Raw genomic sequence first — 21,874 nt, forward strand, 5'->3', positions numbered from 1 at the left:
CTCCACAATTTTCTGTAGTCTGGACTGTCTGTCGGTATTACTTCCACACACCTCAGCATCTCAGTCAAGTGTCAGCTGGGGGATCTCGGCACCCACACCAGCCACACTCACTGTTGCCTTGGCCTATGCTCTTTCTCTAAACCTGCAATGTCCTTTCACCAGATCTCTGTGCATCCTCCTGCTGTTCACCTTTGGGAGCACAATCAGCATCTCCCTTCTGAGATTCTTCCCACACAATTCCACGCCAGAAAGATCTTCTTCCCCACGTTTCTATTACACGTATACTCAGTTTCCCCGTAGCTGGAGGTGTGATGTTTGTGGGTTAACTTTGCTTCTAAACAAAATCGTAAATTCCTTGGTGAAAGGGTTTAATGTGTCCTTCATGTTTCGCAGAGCAGACTAAGTTGGTGAGCTACGGGGGGCTCAGCATTGATGGGGAGAGGTGAGGAGGAAACCACTGTGCAGAATGCGTGCACCCAGCTTTGTGCATGCTGTGGGCCGGGCATCCTTGAGGCTGCTGCACCAAGCCCAGCCATTTCCCATCTAGCCACCCACCCGGTCCACCATCTGATTGGCTTAGAAGAGTTTAAATTAAAAAGTAAAGGTTGATCCAGAAATCCTGAGGTGGTAGTTGAAAGGCCTACTAGTATATGTCAAGACTAGCCACCTTATACAATCCTTAGGCAGGCTCACTGACCACCCCACCTCCTGCCAGACTTCTGAAGTTTACTACACATGATCCAGAAACACCAGTGAGCTGTACCATGGGGAGATCAAATTTGAAGTTTCAGACAAGTCTTCCCAAAGTTCCACTCCATCAAACAATTGCTTCGCCTTAAGGGACATTTAAAGTATATATTAACCTAATTTCACGAGACAACAACCCTTATATTTCCAAGGTCACTGGACATGACAAAGGTCACATAAGCCACTTTTAGGTCAGGGAGTTGGGAATTTAAAATCTTCCTAAGACCAAGAGGAAGCAAGATTAATTTTTTCAAAGCTGAACAAAATGCTAGCATAATGCAAGATAAAATAGTATTTTTATCCCAAAACTCTAAGACTTTCCACTGCCCACGTCAGTTTTTATTTTTATTTTTTCAAATTTACTATTATTTTAAAAACTGAATTCACTTCTACCAAATGACATGGTAGTGTAACAGGTTACATTTGTGAAACATTCATTTTACCACCCACTAGCATTTCTCCCAAAGAAACTAACATAAACTAATAGATCTGTTACTCTTTCCTACCCATTAGCTACCATAAAAATCTTCTTTCTGTCCCTAATCATCTTGATTAATTACATCTTCTGGTGGATTCTTTTATTTATTTATTTTATTGTGATGAAAACATATAACATATAATTTTCCAATCTCCGATAAGGGTTTAATCTCCAAATTTACAGGGAAATCATACAACTTAACAAAATGAAGATAAACAATCCAAACAAAAAATGGGCAAAGGACCTAAATAGACACTTTTTGAAAGAGAACATACAGAAGGCCAAGAGACATATGAAAACATGCTCAAAGTCACTAATCATTCGAGAGATGCAAATCAAAATGACAATGAGGTACCATCTCACACCTGTCAGAATGGCTATCACCAACAAATCAACAAACAACAAGTGCTGGCGAGGATGCTGAGAGAAAGGAACCCTCGTGCACTGCTGGTGGGAAGCAGACTGGTGCAGCCACTGTGGAGAACAGTATGGAGATTCCTCAATGTCAGTTTTAAACACATGATACAGAGAAGGCATGAAGCTGCTATGGAGCCCTAAGTTACCCACTGGGGCTACACAGAAGGATCCCTCTGATGGCAGCCTCCAATGGTTGGAAATCAACACAAACAAACCGCCTAGAATTCGATCTGAATAAGAAAAGACACCCTTTCTGTTTGTCTTCCCTTACAAATGAGGTAGTTAAACTTTTCACTATAACATGTTTACCTTGTGGGCCAAGAAATAATGAAGAATGACATTAGTCTTACTACCTGCACACAATGTTGTCATGTTAAGTAGTGAGTTTTCCTATGACTGAAGTAGAGAAGAAAGCTGTCCAGAGAGGGAGGGTCCCACAGCCCTCAGCCACCTTTATTTTTCTCTGTCTTTTCACTCTCTACCAGGAATTCTCTGCAGACACCATCAGAATATACTTCTAGATTTCAGTCAACGTTTAATACTAAAGAAATGTCTTCAACTGAAAGAACAAAATCTTTCTGCTCTTTATTTGACCTTTGTTAGTTTGATGTGTTTTAAGAAAGTTCTGGGCAACCATTTTATAAAGAATGCACCCAGACATTCCTGGAGGGCACACGGTGAAAATAATAGTGAAAGAAAGATTCGAAGTTCTCCCCTTGTTGGGTCTGGCATCGCATTGCTCTCCCGACACAGTTTATTAAGGGCGTGTTGAGTTTGTGTTCAGGACAGCGTACTTAAGTTTTTGAAAGATATTTGAACCGTTTCGAGCAGAAATTTTACTTTCACCTATGTCCAAGTGGACCAAGCCATGATAATATCTCTATTTGACCTAGAGCAGGTGTAGCTCTGGTTAGGTGAGCCCAGTGTCACGTGGTCAGGTATGTTCCACTTCACACACACTCCAGACTGCTGATGAAGGTGGAAACAATGCCTTCATGGTGGCAAAAACAACCCGTGTAATGTTTTCAAATTTAAACTAAATAATGATGTACCATTACTCATCAGATAGCATCGATCTCTAGTAAAACGTGCAACCTACCATCTGGGCACCCACAGTGCAATAGAAGAAAACAGTATGTAAATCAGTCATTATAATATTGTGTGATAATGAAGTAAAAGCAGAGGCTTTGGGGTAAGGAAGACCTAGGTGTGGGTTCTAGCTCAGCTACTAATTAGCTGTGTGACTGTGGGTGAGATAGGAACCGCACTTGGCCGATTTTTCATATATAAATAGCCATAAAAGTATCACACAGAGTTGGTGGGAAGATTAAGTGAAATGTAATACATGGAAGGGTGCGGTTGGGTGCCTAATGCATAGAAAACACACAGTAAATGTCTGTCGTTGATGGTGGTGATCGTCAGATGCATGAGACCCGACCCCAAGGCATCTTAGAGGAGGGCGTGGTTACCTTGACCGGAAGGCTGAGGCCTGGAGAAGGTGCTGCATGAGGAAGTGACCGGCGCTCCAGCTGGTCAGGCTGGGAAAGGCATGGAGGGGGCACAGCACAGCCTGTGCAAAGGCAAGAGGACTCCGGGGAAATGCAGGTCATTACGGGGGCACAAGGTGTCCTGGAAAGTCAGACTCAGGTCCGATAAGAAGGTTCTTAGATGATCTGTGCCTAAGAGATTGTCTTTAACCTGTAGGTTTAAAAACTCATTGAAGTGTTTTCACGATGGAGGAGTGGGGAGGGCAAGACGATCAGGTCTGCATTTTAGAGCAATGGCAACAGTGGAGAAAATCCCGGGAAGACCCACTGGAAGCAGCACAGCTCTGCCAGGATGCTCATTTTGTGATGGAAGTCAGATGTATTCGTCTCCAGTCAGAACCCTTGAGCTCTCCCCTTGTCTTCAGGCTAAAGCATGACCTTGAAAGCCCTAGCCACCCAGTCTCCACCTGCCTCACTCATCCCCTGCCCACCACATGACCTCCCCCCACACCTGATCCCTTGATGGTCCCTCAGCATCTTACACACGTTTACCTGTACGTCTCCTCCCTCTTGTCTATCTAGAAAGTGCCTGCTCATTTTGCAAGAGCCGAAAGGGTTCCATGTCTCCATAAAGACTTCCATTATCCCTCTGAGGAGTTACCAGGCTCCCCGTCCCCTTCCTTAGCCCGTTATACTCCAGTTGTGTGTTTATGTCGCTCCTTTTCACACATCTCACGTAAAAAACGTAAGGTTCCAGCGGACAGAAACCACGTCACCCTCACTTCGCTCTTCCACACGGAGCTTTGCAGAGTAATCACCCCTGGGCGTTGGTGGGAGACAGATCCTCCGTTGTCCTGCAGAAATCCTACGTGAAGTCGTGGGGTAACTGCATGCTCCCTCACTTTCAACTGAATGAAGGTCCCTTCATCTCTTCTGTGTAAAGGTGAACAGATCATGAATTTAGTCAGGAACTGTTCACAATGGTGTTTAGAAGTTTTCTGCTCTGAGGTTGTGGGGTCTCTGTTCCCATTCACTGGGAGGTAGGGAGATCCATGCACAAAATCCTCATCAGTGTTAACTGGAGCCGTCTCAGTAAGTCCCGGGTGCAATAGCAGGACAATGACCGCCTTTGTATTCCTGCCTCGAGTTGTGTGCAGAATGCCATACCTGGCAAGAGGGCCTGCTCCAACATAAGGAGGTAATTGGTATTTGAGGGGAGATTTCACTTGTTTATAATGGCCGCGCTGGAGCATGCAGAAAGAGTGAGCAGTCATCGCTGCCTCTTTTGAAAGGTGCTCTCCAACCAGGTCAGAAATCTCTGACTAAGCAGGTGTTTGAATGATATTTAACTGAAGATTAGACATAGATACAACATATCAACCAACTAATTCCACCTTAAACTCTCCTCACTTGTAGCATCGCTGTTCACCCAAATATCGTGACTAATTCCCGATGTAGGCAGCTCCACGTGGTGATGACAGGCGAGGTGACGATGGAGTGGTCTTGTCTCCATCGGCCTCTGCAGCAGCTGACACCTCACTGCTCCCCTTCCCCGTGAGCCCCAAGGCCACGCTCCCACTCTCTTGCCTTCCCCCCACCTCTCGGCTCTTCCCCATCTTCCCCTGGTTCTGCTGCATCTCCCGTGCCCTAAATGTGGAGCCCCTTGGGGGTCTTTGCTCCTGGGAAATCCTGTTCCCTCCCTCCCCCTTGAGAGCTCTTCCCTTCCTAGGGCTTCCACTTCCGGTTCAGTCTCCAGGCCTGGCTTGTCTCAGATGCCCAGGCCTATATTTCATCATGAATGTCTCCCGGCCCCTCAAACTAAGGAATTGCCAACCAAAATCATGTCTTTTCCCCACCCACACACAAACCAGCTCCCTTGACCATCACCTGTCTCTACAGTAACAGATATCTCTTTTCTGGTACGTGGCTGAAGACATCCATGCTCTCTGAACTCACCTCTCGCTTTTCTTTTCTACAAGCCAGTTGTTAGCTTCTCCTATATGGCCTTCCCTACCGCTCACCTTAGAACCAGAGCTCCTCACGCCCCTCGATCGCTCCAGCTACTCTGCTGCCCTGGATGATCGCCTCTCCTGCAACTTCTTTATAACATTTTCAGGTTAATCCTGCCCCTCCCCACCCACCAGCCACAGGTGGGCATGGGGCAGGTCAGAGGTCAGGTTTCAGCATTACTCACCATGAGCTGTTTCCTCATCTATGAAACATGATGCTGTCTAGCTCCCAAATTTTAAGCATTAAACAGAATCTTGATAGTATGTGGACGATTATATATGAGTCCCTTAATACAGTGCCTGGCATAGGTCTGTTTCTAAGTGCTGGTTTCTCTTTACTTCCTGTTTCCTGCTACATTATATTGACACTTGTTGGCAGGATTGTTACTGCCCTCCATGATTTCACGGTGCCACCTACCTATTCAACCATGGACTCATTCAGCCGTTACCTCGTTAAGACAATATTTACTGAGCATTTACTTCAGTGTACAAAGAGGAAATATACCATGGACTCAAACCCCTACCAGGCTCACGGAATACCAGTCTCCGTCCCAAGTCCTCTGGGTCTTTCTAACAAAGTCGGTTAGGCTCCCAGTCTCTGATTCCCTGTGGTTGGAGTTGGGGTCTGGTGCTGACACACTCTACCTCGCAGGAAGTCTGCAGGGCTGACTGCCCTCTTTCTGGAAGGAAGGAAGGTCGTGCACTGTAAGCAAAGGCGAAACTCACGCTGCCCTCCCTCCCTGGTGTTCTCCCCAAACCCTTTCTGAGATGGACCTTACAAAGTAAGCGGGACAAGATGCTCGCCTCTAACACGGATAAGCTTGACCTTCCAAGTGTCCATGCTCTTCAATGTGGACCTCCCAGACACCCCATTCAGCCTGCCTCACCCCTTCCCCAGAATTGCTGCACAGGTCATAGCCCTTTAAGACTGACTTGTCCATAGTTTATATCAACCTAAGTGAGGAAAAATATTAGGAATGGTCTTATTAGGAGGAAAAACAGTAGAAATAGTAACCAAAAGTATATATTCTAGTGAGAAGGGCGCTGGCATTTAATTTCAGGGGACAAAGAGAGGCATGACTCATTTCCTATGGCAACCCTGTAAATACAGTCAGATAGTGAGTAAGGGGAGGGAACAGCGGGATGAAACACACCCCCTCCTCCAGGGTAAATCTCTGAGATCACTTTTGATCTCAGCAGCCTGCAGGCCCTGGGGTTCGCCTCTGATTTTCCCAGCTTTGAAGCTGGCCTGCTTATTAATAGCCACCGCAATGACAGAATCTGCTCTTTGTATTTAGGGGGAGGTTTTGTGATTGGTTTACTGGAGACCCTGAAGATCCTGTCATCTTAAGACAAAGACTGACTTAACACCAACACTTGTGTGCTCTGAGGTTTGGGCTCATTCACGTGTATTGAGCTGCAACCCTATGCCAGGCACCATGCTCAGGGCCGGGCTGCAGCAGTGAGCCCAGCAGACAGTCCCGACCTGGGCCTCGCTCTGTGCAGGCTCAGCCAGCGTTCTGGAAAGGGCGAGACAGCAAAGGTTTCAGGCTTTAGGCCACAGGGTCTCGGTCAGGACCACTCAGCTGTGCGCGGTCATGCCGAAGCAGCCACAGCTAATCCATAAACAAATGAGCATGGCCGAGTTCCAGTTAGACTTTGTTTACAAAAACAGGCCATGGGCCAAATTTGATCCGCAGACCCAAATTCTCTGACCACTAGTCTAAGGGATACATAGTCCATGTTGTTCAATTAGGACTATTTTGGTCGTAAGGACAGAAAACCCAATTCGAACTGACAAATCTAAGGACGGGCTGACTTCAGGTGCAGCTCGCTAGGGGCCCAGGTTTCTCTCTGTTTCCCAGCGCTCCCTCTGCACTGGCGCCATGCTCAGTCCCACGCTCTCTGTGGCAGCAAGACAGCTGTCATGCCCAGAATGACCCCGGATGAAGCCCAAGGGATGAGTTTCCTGTCCTAGCATCTCTGTGACTCTGGTTACCTCGACATGGATCACAGGCCACACCCCAAGCAGCCGCTGAGTCGGGGAGTGTGGACAATGGGCTTCAGCCCTGGGACCTTGGGTGGCACAGAGTGGGGAGGGTGGGTTGCAGTGACTAGAGGATTCCTGAATGAATGTTGGGGACAAAACTCACAGCTGTCCCCTGCACGTGTCTGTGAGTCCTGAATGAGTACCTCTGGGCCACATTTGCTTGTAGGAGCTCTGTCTACAATAGGGTTTCAGCTCTTCATCTCCATCGGGAGCTAAAGCATACAGCTTATATGCCAAACACTGTCCGAAATTTTAGTATTTTTTCACGTTTATTTCACGTCACAACCTTAATCTTTTGATTGGATGTTTAAAGTCTGATTCACGAACAGATTGGCACAGTTGATGGTGATTTTCTGGCCTGCGTCTGTCTTACCCATTCCCCACCTTTTCTCTGTGTGAGTCCTCACCAGTAGACTTACTGACCCACGCTTGCTCCGTGGTGTCAGAGTCTTTTAACCACCCGAGTCCAGATCCAGAGCATCTACACCTACGTACAATGCTCGGTTCTTTGTGCGCAGGCACGGTTTTCTCCACCGCACCAGGAAACCGCTCCTCCATGCTCCGCTCCCACTGCTGAGTTGGGCTGTGCCTCAGTGACCAGCGCCCCTCCTCCCGGGGAGGCCAGGCCCAGGGAGCCCCTGGCTTCACTCCCTCGGTGGATGCTGCTCCCTTGAGCTGCAGCCTCGGTTTTGAGGGGACACCAGTTGGAATAAAGAGCCATAAGATAAACCCATACTGGAGGAAGAGGGGAAATGAGTCTGTTAAAGGCTGTTAAGAAAATTGCGGTTACTATTTCCGTTTTCACTTTATGCGTTAGAATCACAGAGCACCCTCCTCAGAGCAGCTCTCTCGGCAGTTGCTGTGGCAACACAGAGCCCCTTAACCCAGTAAAAACGAAATTGCTCAGAAGGCAGTGCGTTTCTTTCCAGCTGCACTGGAGCATTTTGTTTTGCTCCATCTTTTACTACTATTTCTTTCACTCTTCTTCTCTGAACCACATTGGAATTCAACATAAACCCATAAGGTCTATGTGCTCACTTCCCTAAAAAGCCCCTGCAAAACCTCTTTGTTGCACAATGGCCCACTGCTCAGAAATATCCTACCCATTTCTGTTTGTATTGTATGTGATCCTTCCCACAACCTCCTTCCCTGTGCCCCACCCTGCCCTCCTCTCACCACCTTTCACTACCCTGAGGAAGCCCAATGTCTTTTTGATGCTCTCTACCCACCTCAAGCCCCCTACTACAGTGCCCACCCATGCTCACCCTCCTTCAGGGTACATACTATGTTCCAGAGTTACCTGTTCCTTCCCCCACCTCCTACCCACTACAGCCAACCCACCAGTCAAGCTCAGTTTGCTTTGTGGCCTTCATTTCAGCCTGGTGTTAGGCCAGGGTTCTGAATAAACTACTCCACAGTGATGGGAGGCATCTGATATCTCCCTTCACCCTCTCTGCATTTCCAATTGGTGGGAATCCGGGCTGGATGGAGAGAGAGTTTTGATGAGCTCCTTCCCTTCCATGGAGTGGGGGTTCCCGCCTGGGAGCCAGAGCTGTCGGCAGGGGCCTGCGAAAGTCCCCACATGCCGACCATCGTCAGTAGCCGGGATATATAATACGGCTCAAAACCAGGTACTGCTGTTTTCCAAATGCATGGAGGTTGTTTTAAGTATAAAATACAAATTGATTTAAAATCAATTCTGAATTCATAAAAGCCTTGTATCACTATACACAGTCTTAATAGGGGTCCCGGGGCAATGCAGGAAAGTGGAGATCGAGGAGATGACGTCAATAGGGCCCTTACTCGGTTCCTTTTCCTCTGCTTGCCTGGCCCCCAAAACGCTTGTCTGGACTTTGTAAGGCAATACCAGGCACAGTCACTTTCCTGAACTGCTTCACTCTTACCTTACAATACAGTCATAAGTGACTGTGCGTTGCATTTTAAAAATATGAAAAAACCACCACAGCACTTACCAGCAACAACACAGTACGTGGTTCCCCTGTTTGCTCCTCTTGGAGCATGAACCCGGGATTGTGTACATTGAAGCCATAAAATAACCTGCTCCAGGCTCCGTCCAGAGGTTGTTTATGCAAAGCTGCCACCTCCACTCGCTTGCTGTTGTTACAAAGCAGGAGGTGACATAGCTTTGACATGCTGGCCTGATTAGTTGATACAGTATTTTTCAAATAAGAACACCACTAAATATGTTTTAGTTCTCCCTACACATTTTCAATGAATTTACAGATTTCCAAGGTTTACTTTTTTTCAACGTCACTTAATCTCCAAAGACCCTCTTCACTTGAGTCAACTACATATTCTATACACTTTGTAGTCTCTCATTTATGCAAATGGGTATTTGTCTGATTATCCAGGATATAACTTTTACGTAAGTATAATGCTAAACTCCAGGCATGGGTGTTCTTAGTCTCCATCCCCCATTTTTAAACTTAAGGGAAATCTTGTCACCGCTCTTCCTTGGAGGAAAAGATGGGCAGTCTGTTGCCATGGTGCAAAAACAGCTATCTTTGGTCACATGGGTACCATGTTACACCCACACCACGTCCACTCAGCTTGCAGGGGTCTTACTACATCATCGGAATGTCATTGTTTATCATGGTGCCCTGTGTTCTCCTTTTTCTTTCTGAAGGTAAGAAGGTGAAGGAAAGTGGAGAGAGAAGTAACCTGTGGAGAGAGGGAGGCTTATGTCTCTCTGGTGTGATGTGGCTGAGGAGGTGGAAGCGCAGATGATTGTACACGGAGCTTTCTGAGGGCGGTGGGAGTGGAAATGAGCCACAGCAGTGCTAGGAATTCCTTCCAGAAGTCCTCGAGTGAGAACAGACTTTGAATTTTTCTACATTTAATAGTCTAGTCACACACTATCTACTAATGAAAGTTAATACATCTAATAATAAAATAGATTTATATATAAAACGTTTGATCTCCCTTAGTGAAAGGAAGTGTATGTCCATCAAACTCTTTGCTTATAGATCAATTCACATGTGGGCAGGCAGGAAGAAGAGAGAATCAGAGGTGGGATAGAAAAATGGTTGCAGAGGTCAAAAGTGATATAAAGGAATATAAGCTAATTCTTTTCTTCCTCTTATATTGCCATATGACACACTTAGATATAGCCTTCACTGCCTGAAATTCATATGTGTGCTTATGTGGGGATTTGTGGGACTTTTATTTTAGTTTGGTATGTGCCTTGCACTTGTATAGATTTTTAAAATTAGTCTTCTACATAAATCATTAATAAATTAAAATGTTAAGCTAATGGGAGTGTATGGGGGAACCAAGCCATATTGGAACCAATTGTTGCTGTCCTTGTTGTTATATTGTACTTTTTAAAAATGGAGCAAACACTAGATGGATATCTGGAAGGAAGGAGTAGTGCATCCCGCCGCCTTTCCCCAGCCCCTGTCAGGTTTGGGAGAACGCCAGTGTTTCGTGGGTAAAACGGCTCTACCTGGTTGTGTCTGTGAGTTCCTTTTCCTTCTGGGGTGGAAGAAACGATTCAGCATTTGGAAAGATTGTTTGAGAAACTGCGGAGCATGTAGTCTGACTCTCAAGGACACGTGCTTGAGAGTCAGACTACTTGAATGCAAATCATGGCTTATGGCTCTGGGCTCACTCCCTGGCTGTCAGAAGGATCACACTTATTAAAACACTCAGACTTGGATCTGGCACATAGAAAATACTCAATAAATGGTTGCTGATGGTAACATCTTACAAACAGAGTGAACCAGATTGGTTAAAGTTTTCTATGGCTTTACTAAAGTAACAGGATTCTAAAATGATTATAATGATTTTTAAATTCAGGATTTGGGTTTAAGGATTCAGAGTAGTAATATTTTTTCTGATTGATAGTCTCACTTGTAGGTGAGGTAATTTTAGATTTTCCAAGTGCTCATTTTAAGTTCACTTAGATTCACTGAAATCATAAAAACTAAAAAGAAAGGAGTAGACAGGAAGTAGAAATGCCCAGATCCTCAGTAAAAATTGGGAAATATAGCATACTGAATTTAAAGAGTGATGGAAGGGATAGTGGTGATCAAAGAGCAACCTTGCTCAAACAATTTTCTGCTGTCTATGGCCTAGCCTCCTATAGAGGATGTGGCACCAAGGGTTTTAAAGAAACAAACTGCTGGTACAGGTACTGCCCCTCCCAGACTCACAAGGACAGGCTGGGTACCTTTTGAGTTTGTAACTGTACTTCCTCTTATTTTATTATCTGGTCTTTGACCACGTGTAACAGACTTATCTTTGTGATGAATAGGTATTATTCTGGGATTTGTTAAAGTCAAATGTGAAAAGTGAAGTGGGGGCAAGAGTCAAGAAAACTATAAGCATCAACCAAAGGGCTTAAGTGCTGGGCTTGACCTCCAGAGCACTCAAAACCGAGGGAAGATGGGCCCCCAGAGCTTACTCTCTCTACCTCAATATTGTTGGCTCCATTCAAAAATGAGGTTTAATTTTTTTAAAGAAAAAAGAACTAGCATAAGGTCCTCGCTAGACTGAGAGAGAAAGAAGGAATGTAAGAAAAAAGCTAATAAAAAAACATAGATCAAACGGGGAAGTTACACAAGAAACAGAGGGAAGGTTCAGACAAAGTATAGTTCTTTATAACAAACAGTTCTTCACAATGTCAGAGCATTTACAAAACACATTGACATATCTCTCTGTCAAGGAAAAAGCTGGGGGAGATAGAGAAGAAAAAAGAGATACGTGTTTAAAGATGATATAAGTCAACAGACAGATGAAAAGTGATCTCTCAGATCTTAGGGAAAATAGTAGACAAAAATCAAAAGATTACCAAGATTGAAACCATATTAGAAGAAACAAAAATAGAAAAATTATATCAGAAAACATCCAAGGAAATACAGTGATCAGACTAAAGGAAATCCCACAAAATGAAAGGAAAATATAAAATAGATAAAAAATTTTAAGAAAGTAAAACAATAGATAAAATTATAATTATGGAAGATTACCAAAGAAGAGCCTATACATGCAAAATTTATATTCTTAGAGAAAAAAAACAAATAGAAAAAGATTCATATGTAATATGAACACAGAACAATAATATAATACAAATAATTCTTCTAACAGAAGAAACTTTTCTTCAGAGAATTGAATTTAAAGTTAGAAAGGGCACACACAATGTCTTAGGAAAATTGATACAGAATAATTAATACCAAAACATCCCAGTAAAGCTACTGAATCAAGGAAAAAGAAAATCACATGGGTCCTGGCTGGTGTGGCTCAGTTGGTTGGGTGGCGTCCCATGCATGGAAAGATTGCTGGTTCGATTCCCAGTCAGGGCACATGCCTAGGTTGCAGGCTCGATCCCCAGTGGGGGTTGTGCAAATGCAGGTGGCAGGCGATTGGTGCTTTGCTCTTTCTTTGATGTTTCTCTCTCTCCCTCTCCCTTCCTGTCTCTCTAAAAATCAATAAAAATATTTAAAGAAAAAAAGAAAGAAAATCACATGGGCATGCAAGCAGAGAAGGTAAGTCATATTCAATATGGAAAAAATTTAACCTGGTTTCAGACTTTACCATAGCTATCTTTAATACCAGAAGACATTTTAAAAAAATGTCTTTAAGTATAGAGAGAAAGTGGGATTGAAGAATTTTTATACCCAGCCAAGTAGTCTTTCAAATGTACAGGCAAGTGGGCAGACTTTCTTAACAAACAAGGTTATAAGCAGACACATATCCTTTTTAAAGGAGTAGTAGCTCAAAATTTCAGAGCCAATGTTGAGTGATAGAAAAATATAGTTAATATTAGTAGCCTGTGAACCCTTAATAAATGTCCTTAAGGTCTGATTTATAAAGCATGTGTTTTCCTGTGCTTTTGCCTTTCATTTGAGTCAGCTGACAGATGTAACTATCAGACTTAAGTCCAAGAAGAAAATGTGGGAAAAATCAAATATTGCATCAGTGGGGAAATACCATGTTTCATTATTTGTTTTTCTTTTAGGAATAAATCACAAGATTATAACATATCTAAAAACAAAAAACAAAACAAAAAAACACTTTGCCAAAAAGTGAAAAATTGTGTTCACCATGGGTTTTTAGTAGGTAATGAAATGATTATTAACACATTTCTTTCTTAATTCAGTTTAGTAAAAGAAAAGTTGGGAATTAAAGACTAATAATTTTAAATCATCCTCAGTAAATCCATAGACTTGTCTAACTAAAATTAGTTGTGCATATTTTCATAGTAATTCCTTTATTTCTAGATATGTCCACTGAATTATAATTTACGAGATATACTGCAAGTCAGCTTCAGTTAAGTCATACACAGCACCATGCAATAGATTTTTAAATTCTATCGCATCTCAGATTAGGAGGAAGAGAAAGAAAGAATGATAGCTAGCTAGCTAGATAAACACATCGAGACATACACACTCACATTCATGCTCAGACTCATGGACCTCTTCATCCTGCTCCGGGCATGTCTCCTCCACCTGCCTCACTTGGCTCTATCTTTAGCTCTGAGCGAGATGAGTGGGATGAGCCCCCAGCCTTTCCTCTAGCAGCCTGTGGCCATCAGTTGTTGAGCACAGAGCTGACTGTGTCTGGAGGGAGAGGGAGACCCATGAACTAGAGCCGCTCACAGTGACGAGGGCACTCTGGTCTCCCCGCGGTGAGGAGACTTGGAGACAGTGATATAGATTATCCTTCATTCATATCTTCATAACCATATGGATTCTGTCGAGCGCCCAGGTGCCTAGCCCTGCTGGGGACATGTCTTAAAGCAATGACGGGCTGCGAATTGTCCTCCAGTCACAGTGTGTTGTGATCATGGTCCACATCCTGGTAAGAAAAGGTAGGGGGTTAGCCCAGTGTGTGCATCGTGATGGAGAAGAGAACGTGGATATTGTACTTCTCCAGCGCTGAACACTGTGGCACCAAGGGTTTTAAAGAAACAAACTGCTGGTACAGGTACTGTCCCTCCCAGACTCATAAGGACCGGCTGGGTACCTTTTGAGTTTGTAACTATGTTTCCTCTTATTTTATTATCTGCATTTTGACCACATGTAACAGACTTACCTTTGTGATGAATAGGTATTGTTCTGGGATTTGTTTAAGTCAAAACAGTTGTTTCTGTGTATAAATAAATAAGCTTTCTTTTGTTTTCTTTTCACTTTAGATAACTTACATACGACAAGAATACGAAACAAAATTCAAAGGGTTGATGCCAGCTTCTCTAAGACAAGAACTTGAAGACACCATTTCCTCCCTGAAGTCACAGGTAATTACCAGAATCCCGCATTCCCGCGGGCGCAGGTGATGTGTATCCTGAAAAGACACTTGCACATCACGTCCATCCTGAAGTGATGCCCGAAGCCCAGGTGCTGTCGTGGCATGGCCTGCCCCCAGCAGGAATTGTGGTTGTGGTTTTTAATGTTTTTCTTACTAGTTTCAGAACTCATTGTCTCAATAAGATTTTCTTTTTTAAAAAAATATATTTTATTGATTTTTTTATATAGAGGAAAGGAGAGGGATAGAGAGTTAGAAACATCGATGAGAGAGAAACATCAATTCAGCTGCCTCCTGCACACCCCCCACTGGGGATGTGCCCGCAACCAAGGTACATGCCCTTGACTGGAATCGAACCTGGGACTCTTCAGTCCGCAGGCTGACGCTCTATCCACTGAGCCAAACCAGTTAAGCTCAATAGATTTTCTTAAAAGCACCCTTGAAATTGAAAACTGATGGTCACTTTTATTCATTTCGTCTACATTCCTCTACAGCCTCGCCCTTTTATTCTTGGTGCCAGGCCCAGAGTGCCATCGCTTAGCACATTGCTGACTCCTGGGTGTGTACATGTGGCAAGAAACAAGGCACAGTGAAGTCAAGAGTATTTTTATTCTGCTGTATTTTAATGCATTTTAAATTCAAGGCAGAATGACGACAAGGTATTCAAACAATTAGGTTAAATATTTCTTGCTGAAATGTGTAGTTCTTGGTAATTTATAAAATAGAATATGAGCGATAAAACCAATTTAAATGTATATACTTAAAGTTATTTTAAGCCTCTATAAAGTCCTATGAACATATACACTGAGTGGCCAGATTATTATGATCTCTGAATGCATAATAATCTGGCCACTCAGCGTGTATATATGTATATATATATTAGAGGCCTGGTGCATGAATTCGTGCATGGGTGGGGTCTGGCCAGCCTGGCCAGGGGGAGGGGATATGGGCAGTTGACCGGCCTACCTGCTGGTCGAACTCCTGGTTGAGGGGACAATTTGCATATTAGCCTTTTATTATATAGGATATACACTGAGTGGCCAGATTATTATGAGTTCAGAGATCATAATAATCTGGTCACTCAGTGTATATTTCTCTGTTTTATATATTGCTTGTCTACTGAGCTTTTTTAAACTCTAACATGAGAAAGAGTTCACATATTCCCATTTCTAACACACTTAGAAATTTAAAACATACATTTTTTCATACAACAACTATGTTCCCTCTGTATTTCTAAGAATCCTTGTATGGCTGAGATTGATTAAAACACTAGCCAGGACCCAGAATAGCCAAAAACCATTTTGGAAAATAAGAATAAATTTGGAGGACTCACATTTCCCAATTTCAAAACTTACTACAAAGCTATAATAATCAAGACAGTGTGACATTGGTTAAAGAAGAGACATGAGAGCATATACACTGAGTGGCCAGATTATTATGCGTTCAGAGATCATAATAACCTGGCCACTCAGTGTATATTTCTCTATGTTTTATATATTGCTTGTCTACTGAGCTTTTTTAAACTCTAACATGAGAAAGAAGAGACATAAAGAGAGAGACCTACAGAGCATAAAGAAGAGACATACAGAGCAATGGAGTAGAATTTAGAGTCCAGAAAAAAATGCCTACATCTGTGGTCAATTGATTTTCAACAAGGGTTCCAAGACTATTCTATGAGGAAAAGATAGAATGTTGCTGTTCCTATTGGATAATCCACATGCAAAAGAATGAAGCTGAGGCCCTTACAGGTTATACACAGGTTAACTCAAAATGGATCCGAGACCTAAACATGAGAGCCCAAACTGTAAAACTCTTAGAAGGAAACGCTAAGAAAAAATCTCATATAAAGAAGGAAATCTTTATACCTTGAATAAGGTATTTTTTCAGCAATGAGACCAAAATTACAGCAGCAGGAGAAATAAATAGATGAATTGAATTGCACTTCACCAACATGTAAAACTTTGTTCTTCAAAAGACACCATTCAGAAACTGAAAAGTCAAACCATGAGTTTGCAAATTACTTATCTAAGAAACTTTTTTTTTAAGACCACATTTTTGTGTGGAAAGGCTCCATGAGGGAATGATGTCTTTGCTCTCTGTGCCATGGATGCTGCCTGGCACACAATAGGTGCTCAGTAAGTGTATTTTCAACAGAAACAGATGTGGTTTGATGACACTCACATAGCTGTTTATAATGTGCAAGACAAAATGTGGAGCAGATTTTAGCCGTTGCTTTTCTGTTTCCCTCAGTAAAAAGCCTCTTCCCTGAAAACGAAATGTCCGTTCTATCTATGCTGCTGTGCAGGCTGTGCTCGCCCCGCATCAAAATAGGTCCTACAGGAGCGTGCTGTGGTAGGAAGGGTTGTGTCCTCTTTGTTTAGGTGGAAAGCTCCCTGGGGTGTGGTTTTACCCATTAACTTTGTCCGAGAGCTTCCATAGGGTCTGCTAGGTAAGACCTGGCACCTTCAAATGAGTGTTTTTTTTAGAAAAAAGAAAGGAAGGAAGGAAGAAACCTGATACCCACCTGCAGGGCTTCTGTTGTCATTCATATCATTTCACTGTAATGGGAGCCACTGCATTGGATGTTGACAGAGAGAGAGAGAGAGAGAGAGAGAGAGAGAGAGAGAGAGCCGCCTGGAGAGAGAGAGAGAGAGAGAGAGAGAGAGAGAGAGAGAGAGAGAGAGAGAGAGAGAGAGAGCCGCCTGGGCCTCAGCATTGGCAGCTGCGTGGGAGGCACGCCCGCAGAGCGAGCACATTTAGTAGGAAGCACAGGTGCCTGTGTGTTTTGAAAATTGTTGAAATTCCGATTGCAAAGCACCGTGGGGGAAGGGAAGCTGAACCATGTAATCCTCGCATCTGTCAACATTATCATTGTCCTGTGGGTCATGTGAGCAATTGGATAAAATTAAGATGCCGGTGATAATACAACTCAGCGAAACCGAGGGAGCACTTGGCTATGGACCCATTTAGAGAGACTGTGCTTTCCTCTCGAGAGCACATTCTCTGTTCTGCCAGCTGTACTCTCCTGCTTGACTATGTCTCCGAATCAAGCGTTGCCATGGTTTCAGTTCAGACCAAAGAGACGAGAGTAAACAATTCCAAAATGATCAAATACCACTGTCTCTTGATTCCATCAAGCCATAGTACACATGATCCCCAAACAGTTTCTCTTGGTCCTATAAGGTGCTCTTGAATTTATAATAGAAATTTATGCTTCAAAATAATTAAACCACGTTGCAAAGGTCTGACTTCAGAGAATATGCTGAGCCACCTAGTTCCCTCCGTCCCCCTCCGCCCCCAGCTGTGAGCTCTGCACTAGGGAGGCAGTTCTGAGAGTCGCTCCACCTCATCCTCCTGACCTTGGGAGGCGTCTGTCATTAACCCCATTTTGCAAATGAGGCATCAAGACTTTAAGTAACTTTCCTAGAGCCATAAAGGCCAAAGCAGAAATTGAACCCAAGTTGGCATAACTCCAGACAAAACCCAGGCTCTTTCCACTACAAAATGTTGTCTTCAACCTCAGGGAATCCCCAGGATGGGTTGAGGTTTCCAGAAGGCCGTAATTTTCTCTCCACGCACTCACTCACTCGTTCACCAGCTGGTGAATGCCAGCTCCACACCCGGCCCTGTGGAAGGAACGGGGCCAGAGACAGGAAATGGCATCCTCGCCCTCTGAGAGCTCCGGGTCTCAGGGAGAGATACGAAAACAACCACAAGGCCGTGCGAGAAGTGCTGATGGGTAGAGCACAGGAATACCGAGCAGGGGCCCTGAGGGTGCCCAGGCGGGGCGGGAGCAGTTGGGAGGAGTCGAAGAGTTCAGTGACGTTTGAACCACACAGTGGAGGGTGGATAGGAGATAGTTAGCCAACTATTCCAAAAAGAGCAACAGCCTGTGCCAACAGGTACATAAGGTAGGGATGGTTGGAAGGCGTGAGGGGAGATGGAGCCGCAAAGAGAGGCCGGGGCCAGATCACAGTGGCTCTGCGTAGGCATTTGAACTTGATTCTGCCGCCTCTGGTGGGCTTTCAGTGGGGACGTGATGGGATCTGATGTAGAAACACAACGTAAAATCCAGCAAATTCTCTGAGATTCATCTGGGGACCCACACTGTTTGCACATTGTTGCTATTTAAGCCACATCACCTCCTCTCATACAAGGCCTCTTCTCCAGGTTAACTTTCTGCAAAAGAGAGCGTCCATCCTTCAGGAAGAGCTGACCACCTACCAAGGCAGAAGGTATGGCCCTGATCAGAATGCCTGCTGATCGGTTTGCGTTGGTTTGCACCTGTGGGTCTCCTGGCTTGACGTTCAGGTCTTCAGTAACATTCTTAAACATATCAATTTTGAAAAAGAAAGGCTTATTTTTAGTAAATAGCCTGTCTTTGAGAAGTCACCACCTCTTGTAATCACAGTGCTTAGTCAGGATGATCAGAAGGAGATGAGAGAATCCGCAGGCGCCTGCAAGCCCGGGCCTCACTTGGGTCGTCAGGACAAGAAGTTGTCTTGAAGCCCGGTTGCAGGATTAAGGAGGCAGTGTGATCCTTTTAAGATAGTGAGATGACGCAGTTCTTAGTGTGGTAGGCCACATCTCCCAAGTCCTGTGTCCCGTGGGCGTTTGGAGCTCTTACAGGTGTTCTCAGACCAGAACAGATAAAAGAGGAGGGGCCACTGACTGTGCGGGAGTGTGTGTGTGGGGGGGGGAGGGGCGGCGGGGCGGGGAGGAGATCAGTGATTCTGTGATGTCACCACGCTCCCAGCGACTCAGTGCCCCAGGTGTACTTCTCAGGGAGGCACGGGACCCTGTCAGAGGTTCCCAGAGACATCGCGACACAGACCACGTTTACCTGCTGATGTAGTCAGACTGCCCTCCTCTCTGTGCAGGGAACGACTGAGCCATCATATAGCACTAATTAAAGTAAGACCCTGTGCATCATGTACTTTTCAAAAGATGCCGTTGCTTGGTGTAGAGAGGAGTTGACCCCTCATGACACAGATGATGACACTTTGATATCAGATATTATTTTTAGCCTCCTTTGGTCCAGCTTCTCTTTTTTAAAAAAAATATGTTTTTATTGATTTTGGGGAGAGAAGAAGAGGGGGGGCTGAGAGAGAGAGAGAGAGAAAGAGAGAGAGATCGTTTGGTTGTCTCCCACACACGCCCCAACCAGGGATCAACCTGGGTATGTGCCCTGACTGAGAATCACACCACCACCTTTTGTTTTTGTTTTTTAATTATATTTTTATTGATTTCAGAGGAAGGGAGAGGGAGAGAGTAGAAACATCAATGATGAGAGAAAATCATTGATTGGCTGCCTCCTGCACGCCCCCAGGCCTGTGCCCTGGTTCACAGGTCAATGCTCAAGCACTGAGCCATGCCAGCCAGAGCCTATCCAGGGCCCGTCCAGCTCCTCTTGAATGAAAACGTATTTTATAACTGACATGCCCATTAGACCTGGAGAAAGTCCTAACTGAGATTTCGGATTTTCAGGTAACTGTGAGGATTCACCCGAGTAACAGAGCATAGATGGCTTCAGTGTCCGGGCCGTTCTGTGGACTGCTAGCAGGTTTGAAGATTTGGATAGTGTAACGTAAACTGTGAGATCAGTGGCATTTTTTAATACTTAAGTGTAATTAAGATCATAAAAACATGCATCACTCATATACTACTAGGGTGGTTTAATTTGTGTCTGCCTAAGTTATTTTTTTAACCCTCCTTTATCTTTTATTTCCATACTGTGTGTGTTTGAGTGTGTTCTGAGAATTGCTTATATTGGGAAAAGAAATGATTTCCTATAATTTGTCTGGTTAATGCTATCGCATAGAATTTTACCTGTTGCATATGATCAAAATCACGTTTTATAGTATCATATCAAAAATTTTAACATGTTTACATTTTTTTCATGTTCGTATTCATATTTTATTAAAGCATTGTTTTGTACTTGTCAATTTTATTTCTACATTTTGTTGCATCTCATTTGCTAAAACCAATATGACATCTGCATGGTATTTTTCCCTAGAAAGTACTGACAATCTCAAATTATACTCTGGGGGGAAATACCTTATGTTGTGGCAAGGATCAGAGCCATAAGCAGTGTGTTTATTTAGGTTAAAAACCCCTGGGTCGTCTGTCCAAGTATTTGTCATGTCGGTCTCTAAGCTGACCCAGGGGCAGAAGAGTGTAAGAATTTTAGGAGCAGCTATGGTTTTACTGTAACTTTCTTGATCTCTTTTATGGTGGTGGTTTTCATTATGATATTAGTGGGAGCATGTGGGGAAGGACACCCAACACACTGGCAAGTGATGGCACATGACCTACGATGGGTCCGATGGACCCCATTTTCACGGAGAGGTCATGTGGTGGTGCTCCCAGGCATGGATGTTTCAGTCACTGCCCGAGGCCAGTGAGCTGTTCAATGCGATTGGTCAGCCCTGATTTGCAGAGGAAACTGAACTGCAGTGGACGGATGCTCGCTTTGCTTTTGACTGCACCGTGGTGTGCGCAGGGCCCTTTGAGACACTAACCGTCTGGACCGTGGGCGGGGCTGTCATCGTCGGAGCTGCCGTAAAGGACAAGGCCAGACTTTTATTTACACTTCTTCAAAATGCTTTCTCTTTCCCACGCCCAGTTCTATTGTTTGCTGCCCAAGGATTAATTACCCTCTTTTGCACTGTAACTGAGACACGGAGACGATAAGGAAGCCACTTCCAAAGCCAGGGCCACATGGGCCTAGACGCTGCCTCACGGCCATCAGTGGGAGGCCTGGCATTCTGGCACGAAGTCATGGGTGCCCATCGGCTCTCTGCCTGGTCATGTTCACCCTGACTCCTCCTCCAGAAACGTGTTTCCACCCTGCAAAAGATGGGGGTTTTCTTGCATATACAATAAATCGTAGTGCAGCTTAAAGCCTGTTCAGGGGACAGCAGGATTGTAGCAGATGCTGTTAAAACCGCCCGTCCGATGAGGCTCATGATCTCAGACTAGGATATAGTACTCAGAAAGATTAGGGCCACATGATTAATTTAAGTGCTTCTCTACAGATCGTGAAAAGCGGGTTGAAGCTCACCAGATTTCACTAGCACGGTCGTTAGCGGCATGACGTGAAAACCTTTGTGAATTGCATTGTGTGCTGGACTTGGAACTCCCACTCCAGAATATTTGTTTTCCATGAGTAAATATCAGTAGGTGTTTTGGAAGGTTGCCTGCTATTCTTTCCTTTCCTTATTTCAAGGGTTATGAAATTACAAACACTGGTGAACCTTTGACATTCCCCAGATCCTGTTTCCTCGCCAAAGCGTGTCTTATACATCTGGGAGTAGACGGCTGAAACTTTAGGTCAGTTTGATTGTATGTGATAGGAGTACGGGCCTGACACTAATGTTTCTGTGAAGGCCCTCTGACAAAGGAAGAGAAAGGAAAATTACGC

At 44.3% G+C, this 21,874-nt stretch overlaps 1 protein-coding gene across 3 annotated transcripts in view; it reads left to right on the top strand.

Annotated features, from left to right (window-relative positions):
• LOC103293243 (centrosomal protein of 112 kDa) overlaps positions 1 to 20,130 on the top strand; it is a 253,196-nt gene extending 233,066 nt beyond the window's left edge. For all 3 annotated transcript variants that reach the window (XM_054709260.1, XM_054709261.1, XM_028157331.2), the window contains 3 exons: positions 14,342 to 14,443; positions 18,622 to 18,686; positions 19,939 to 20,130. In XM_054709260.1, coding sequence (XP_054565235.1) covers positions 14,342 to 14,443; positions 18,622 to 18,686; positions 19,939 to 19,942 — 171 coding nt within the window. In that variant the 3' untranslated portion in view covers positions 19,943 to 20,130. The remainder of the gene's footprint in view (positions 1 to 14,341; positions 14,444 to 18,621; positions 18,687 to 19,938) is intronic.
• Positions 20,131 to 21,874: the final 1,744 nt, after the last annotated feature.

This window comes from Eptesicus fuscus, chromosome 20 (genome assembly GCF_027574615.1).
Source record: "Eptesicus fuscus isolate TK198812 chromosome 20, DD_ASM_mEF_20220401, whole genome shotgun sequence".
Taxonomy (NCBI): domain Eukaryota; kingdom Metazoa; phylum Chordata; class Mammalia; order Chiroptera; family Vespertilionidae; genus Eptesicus; species Eptesicus fuscus.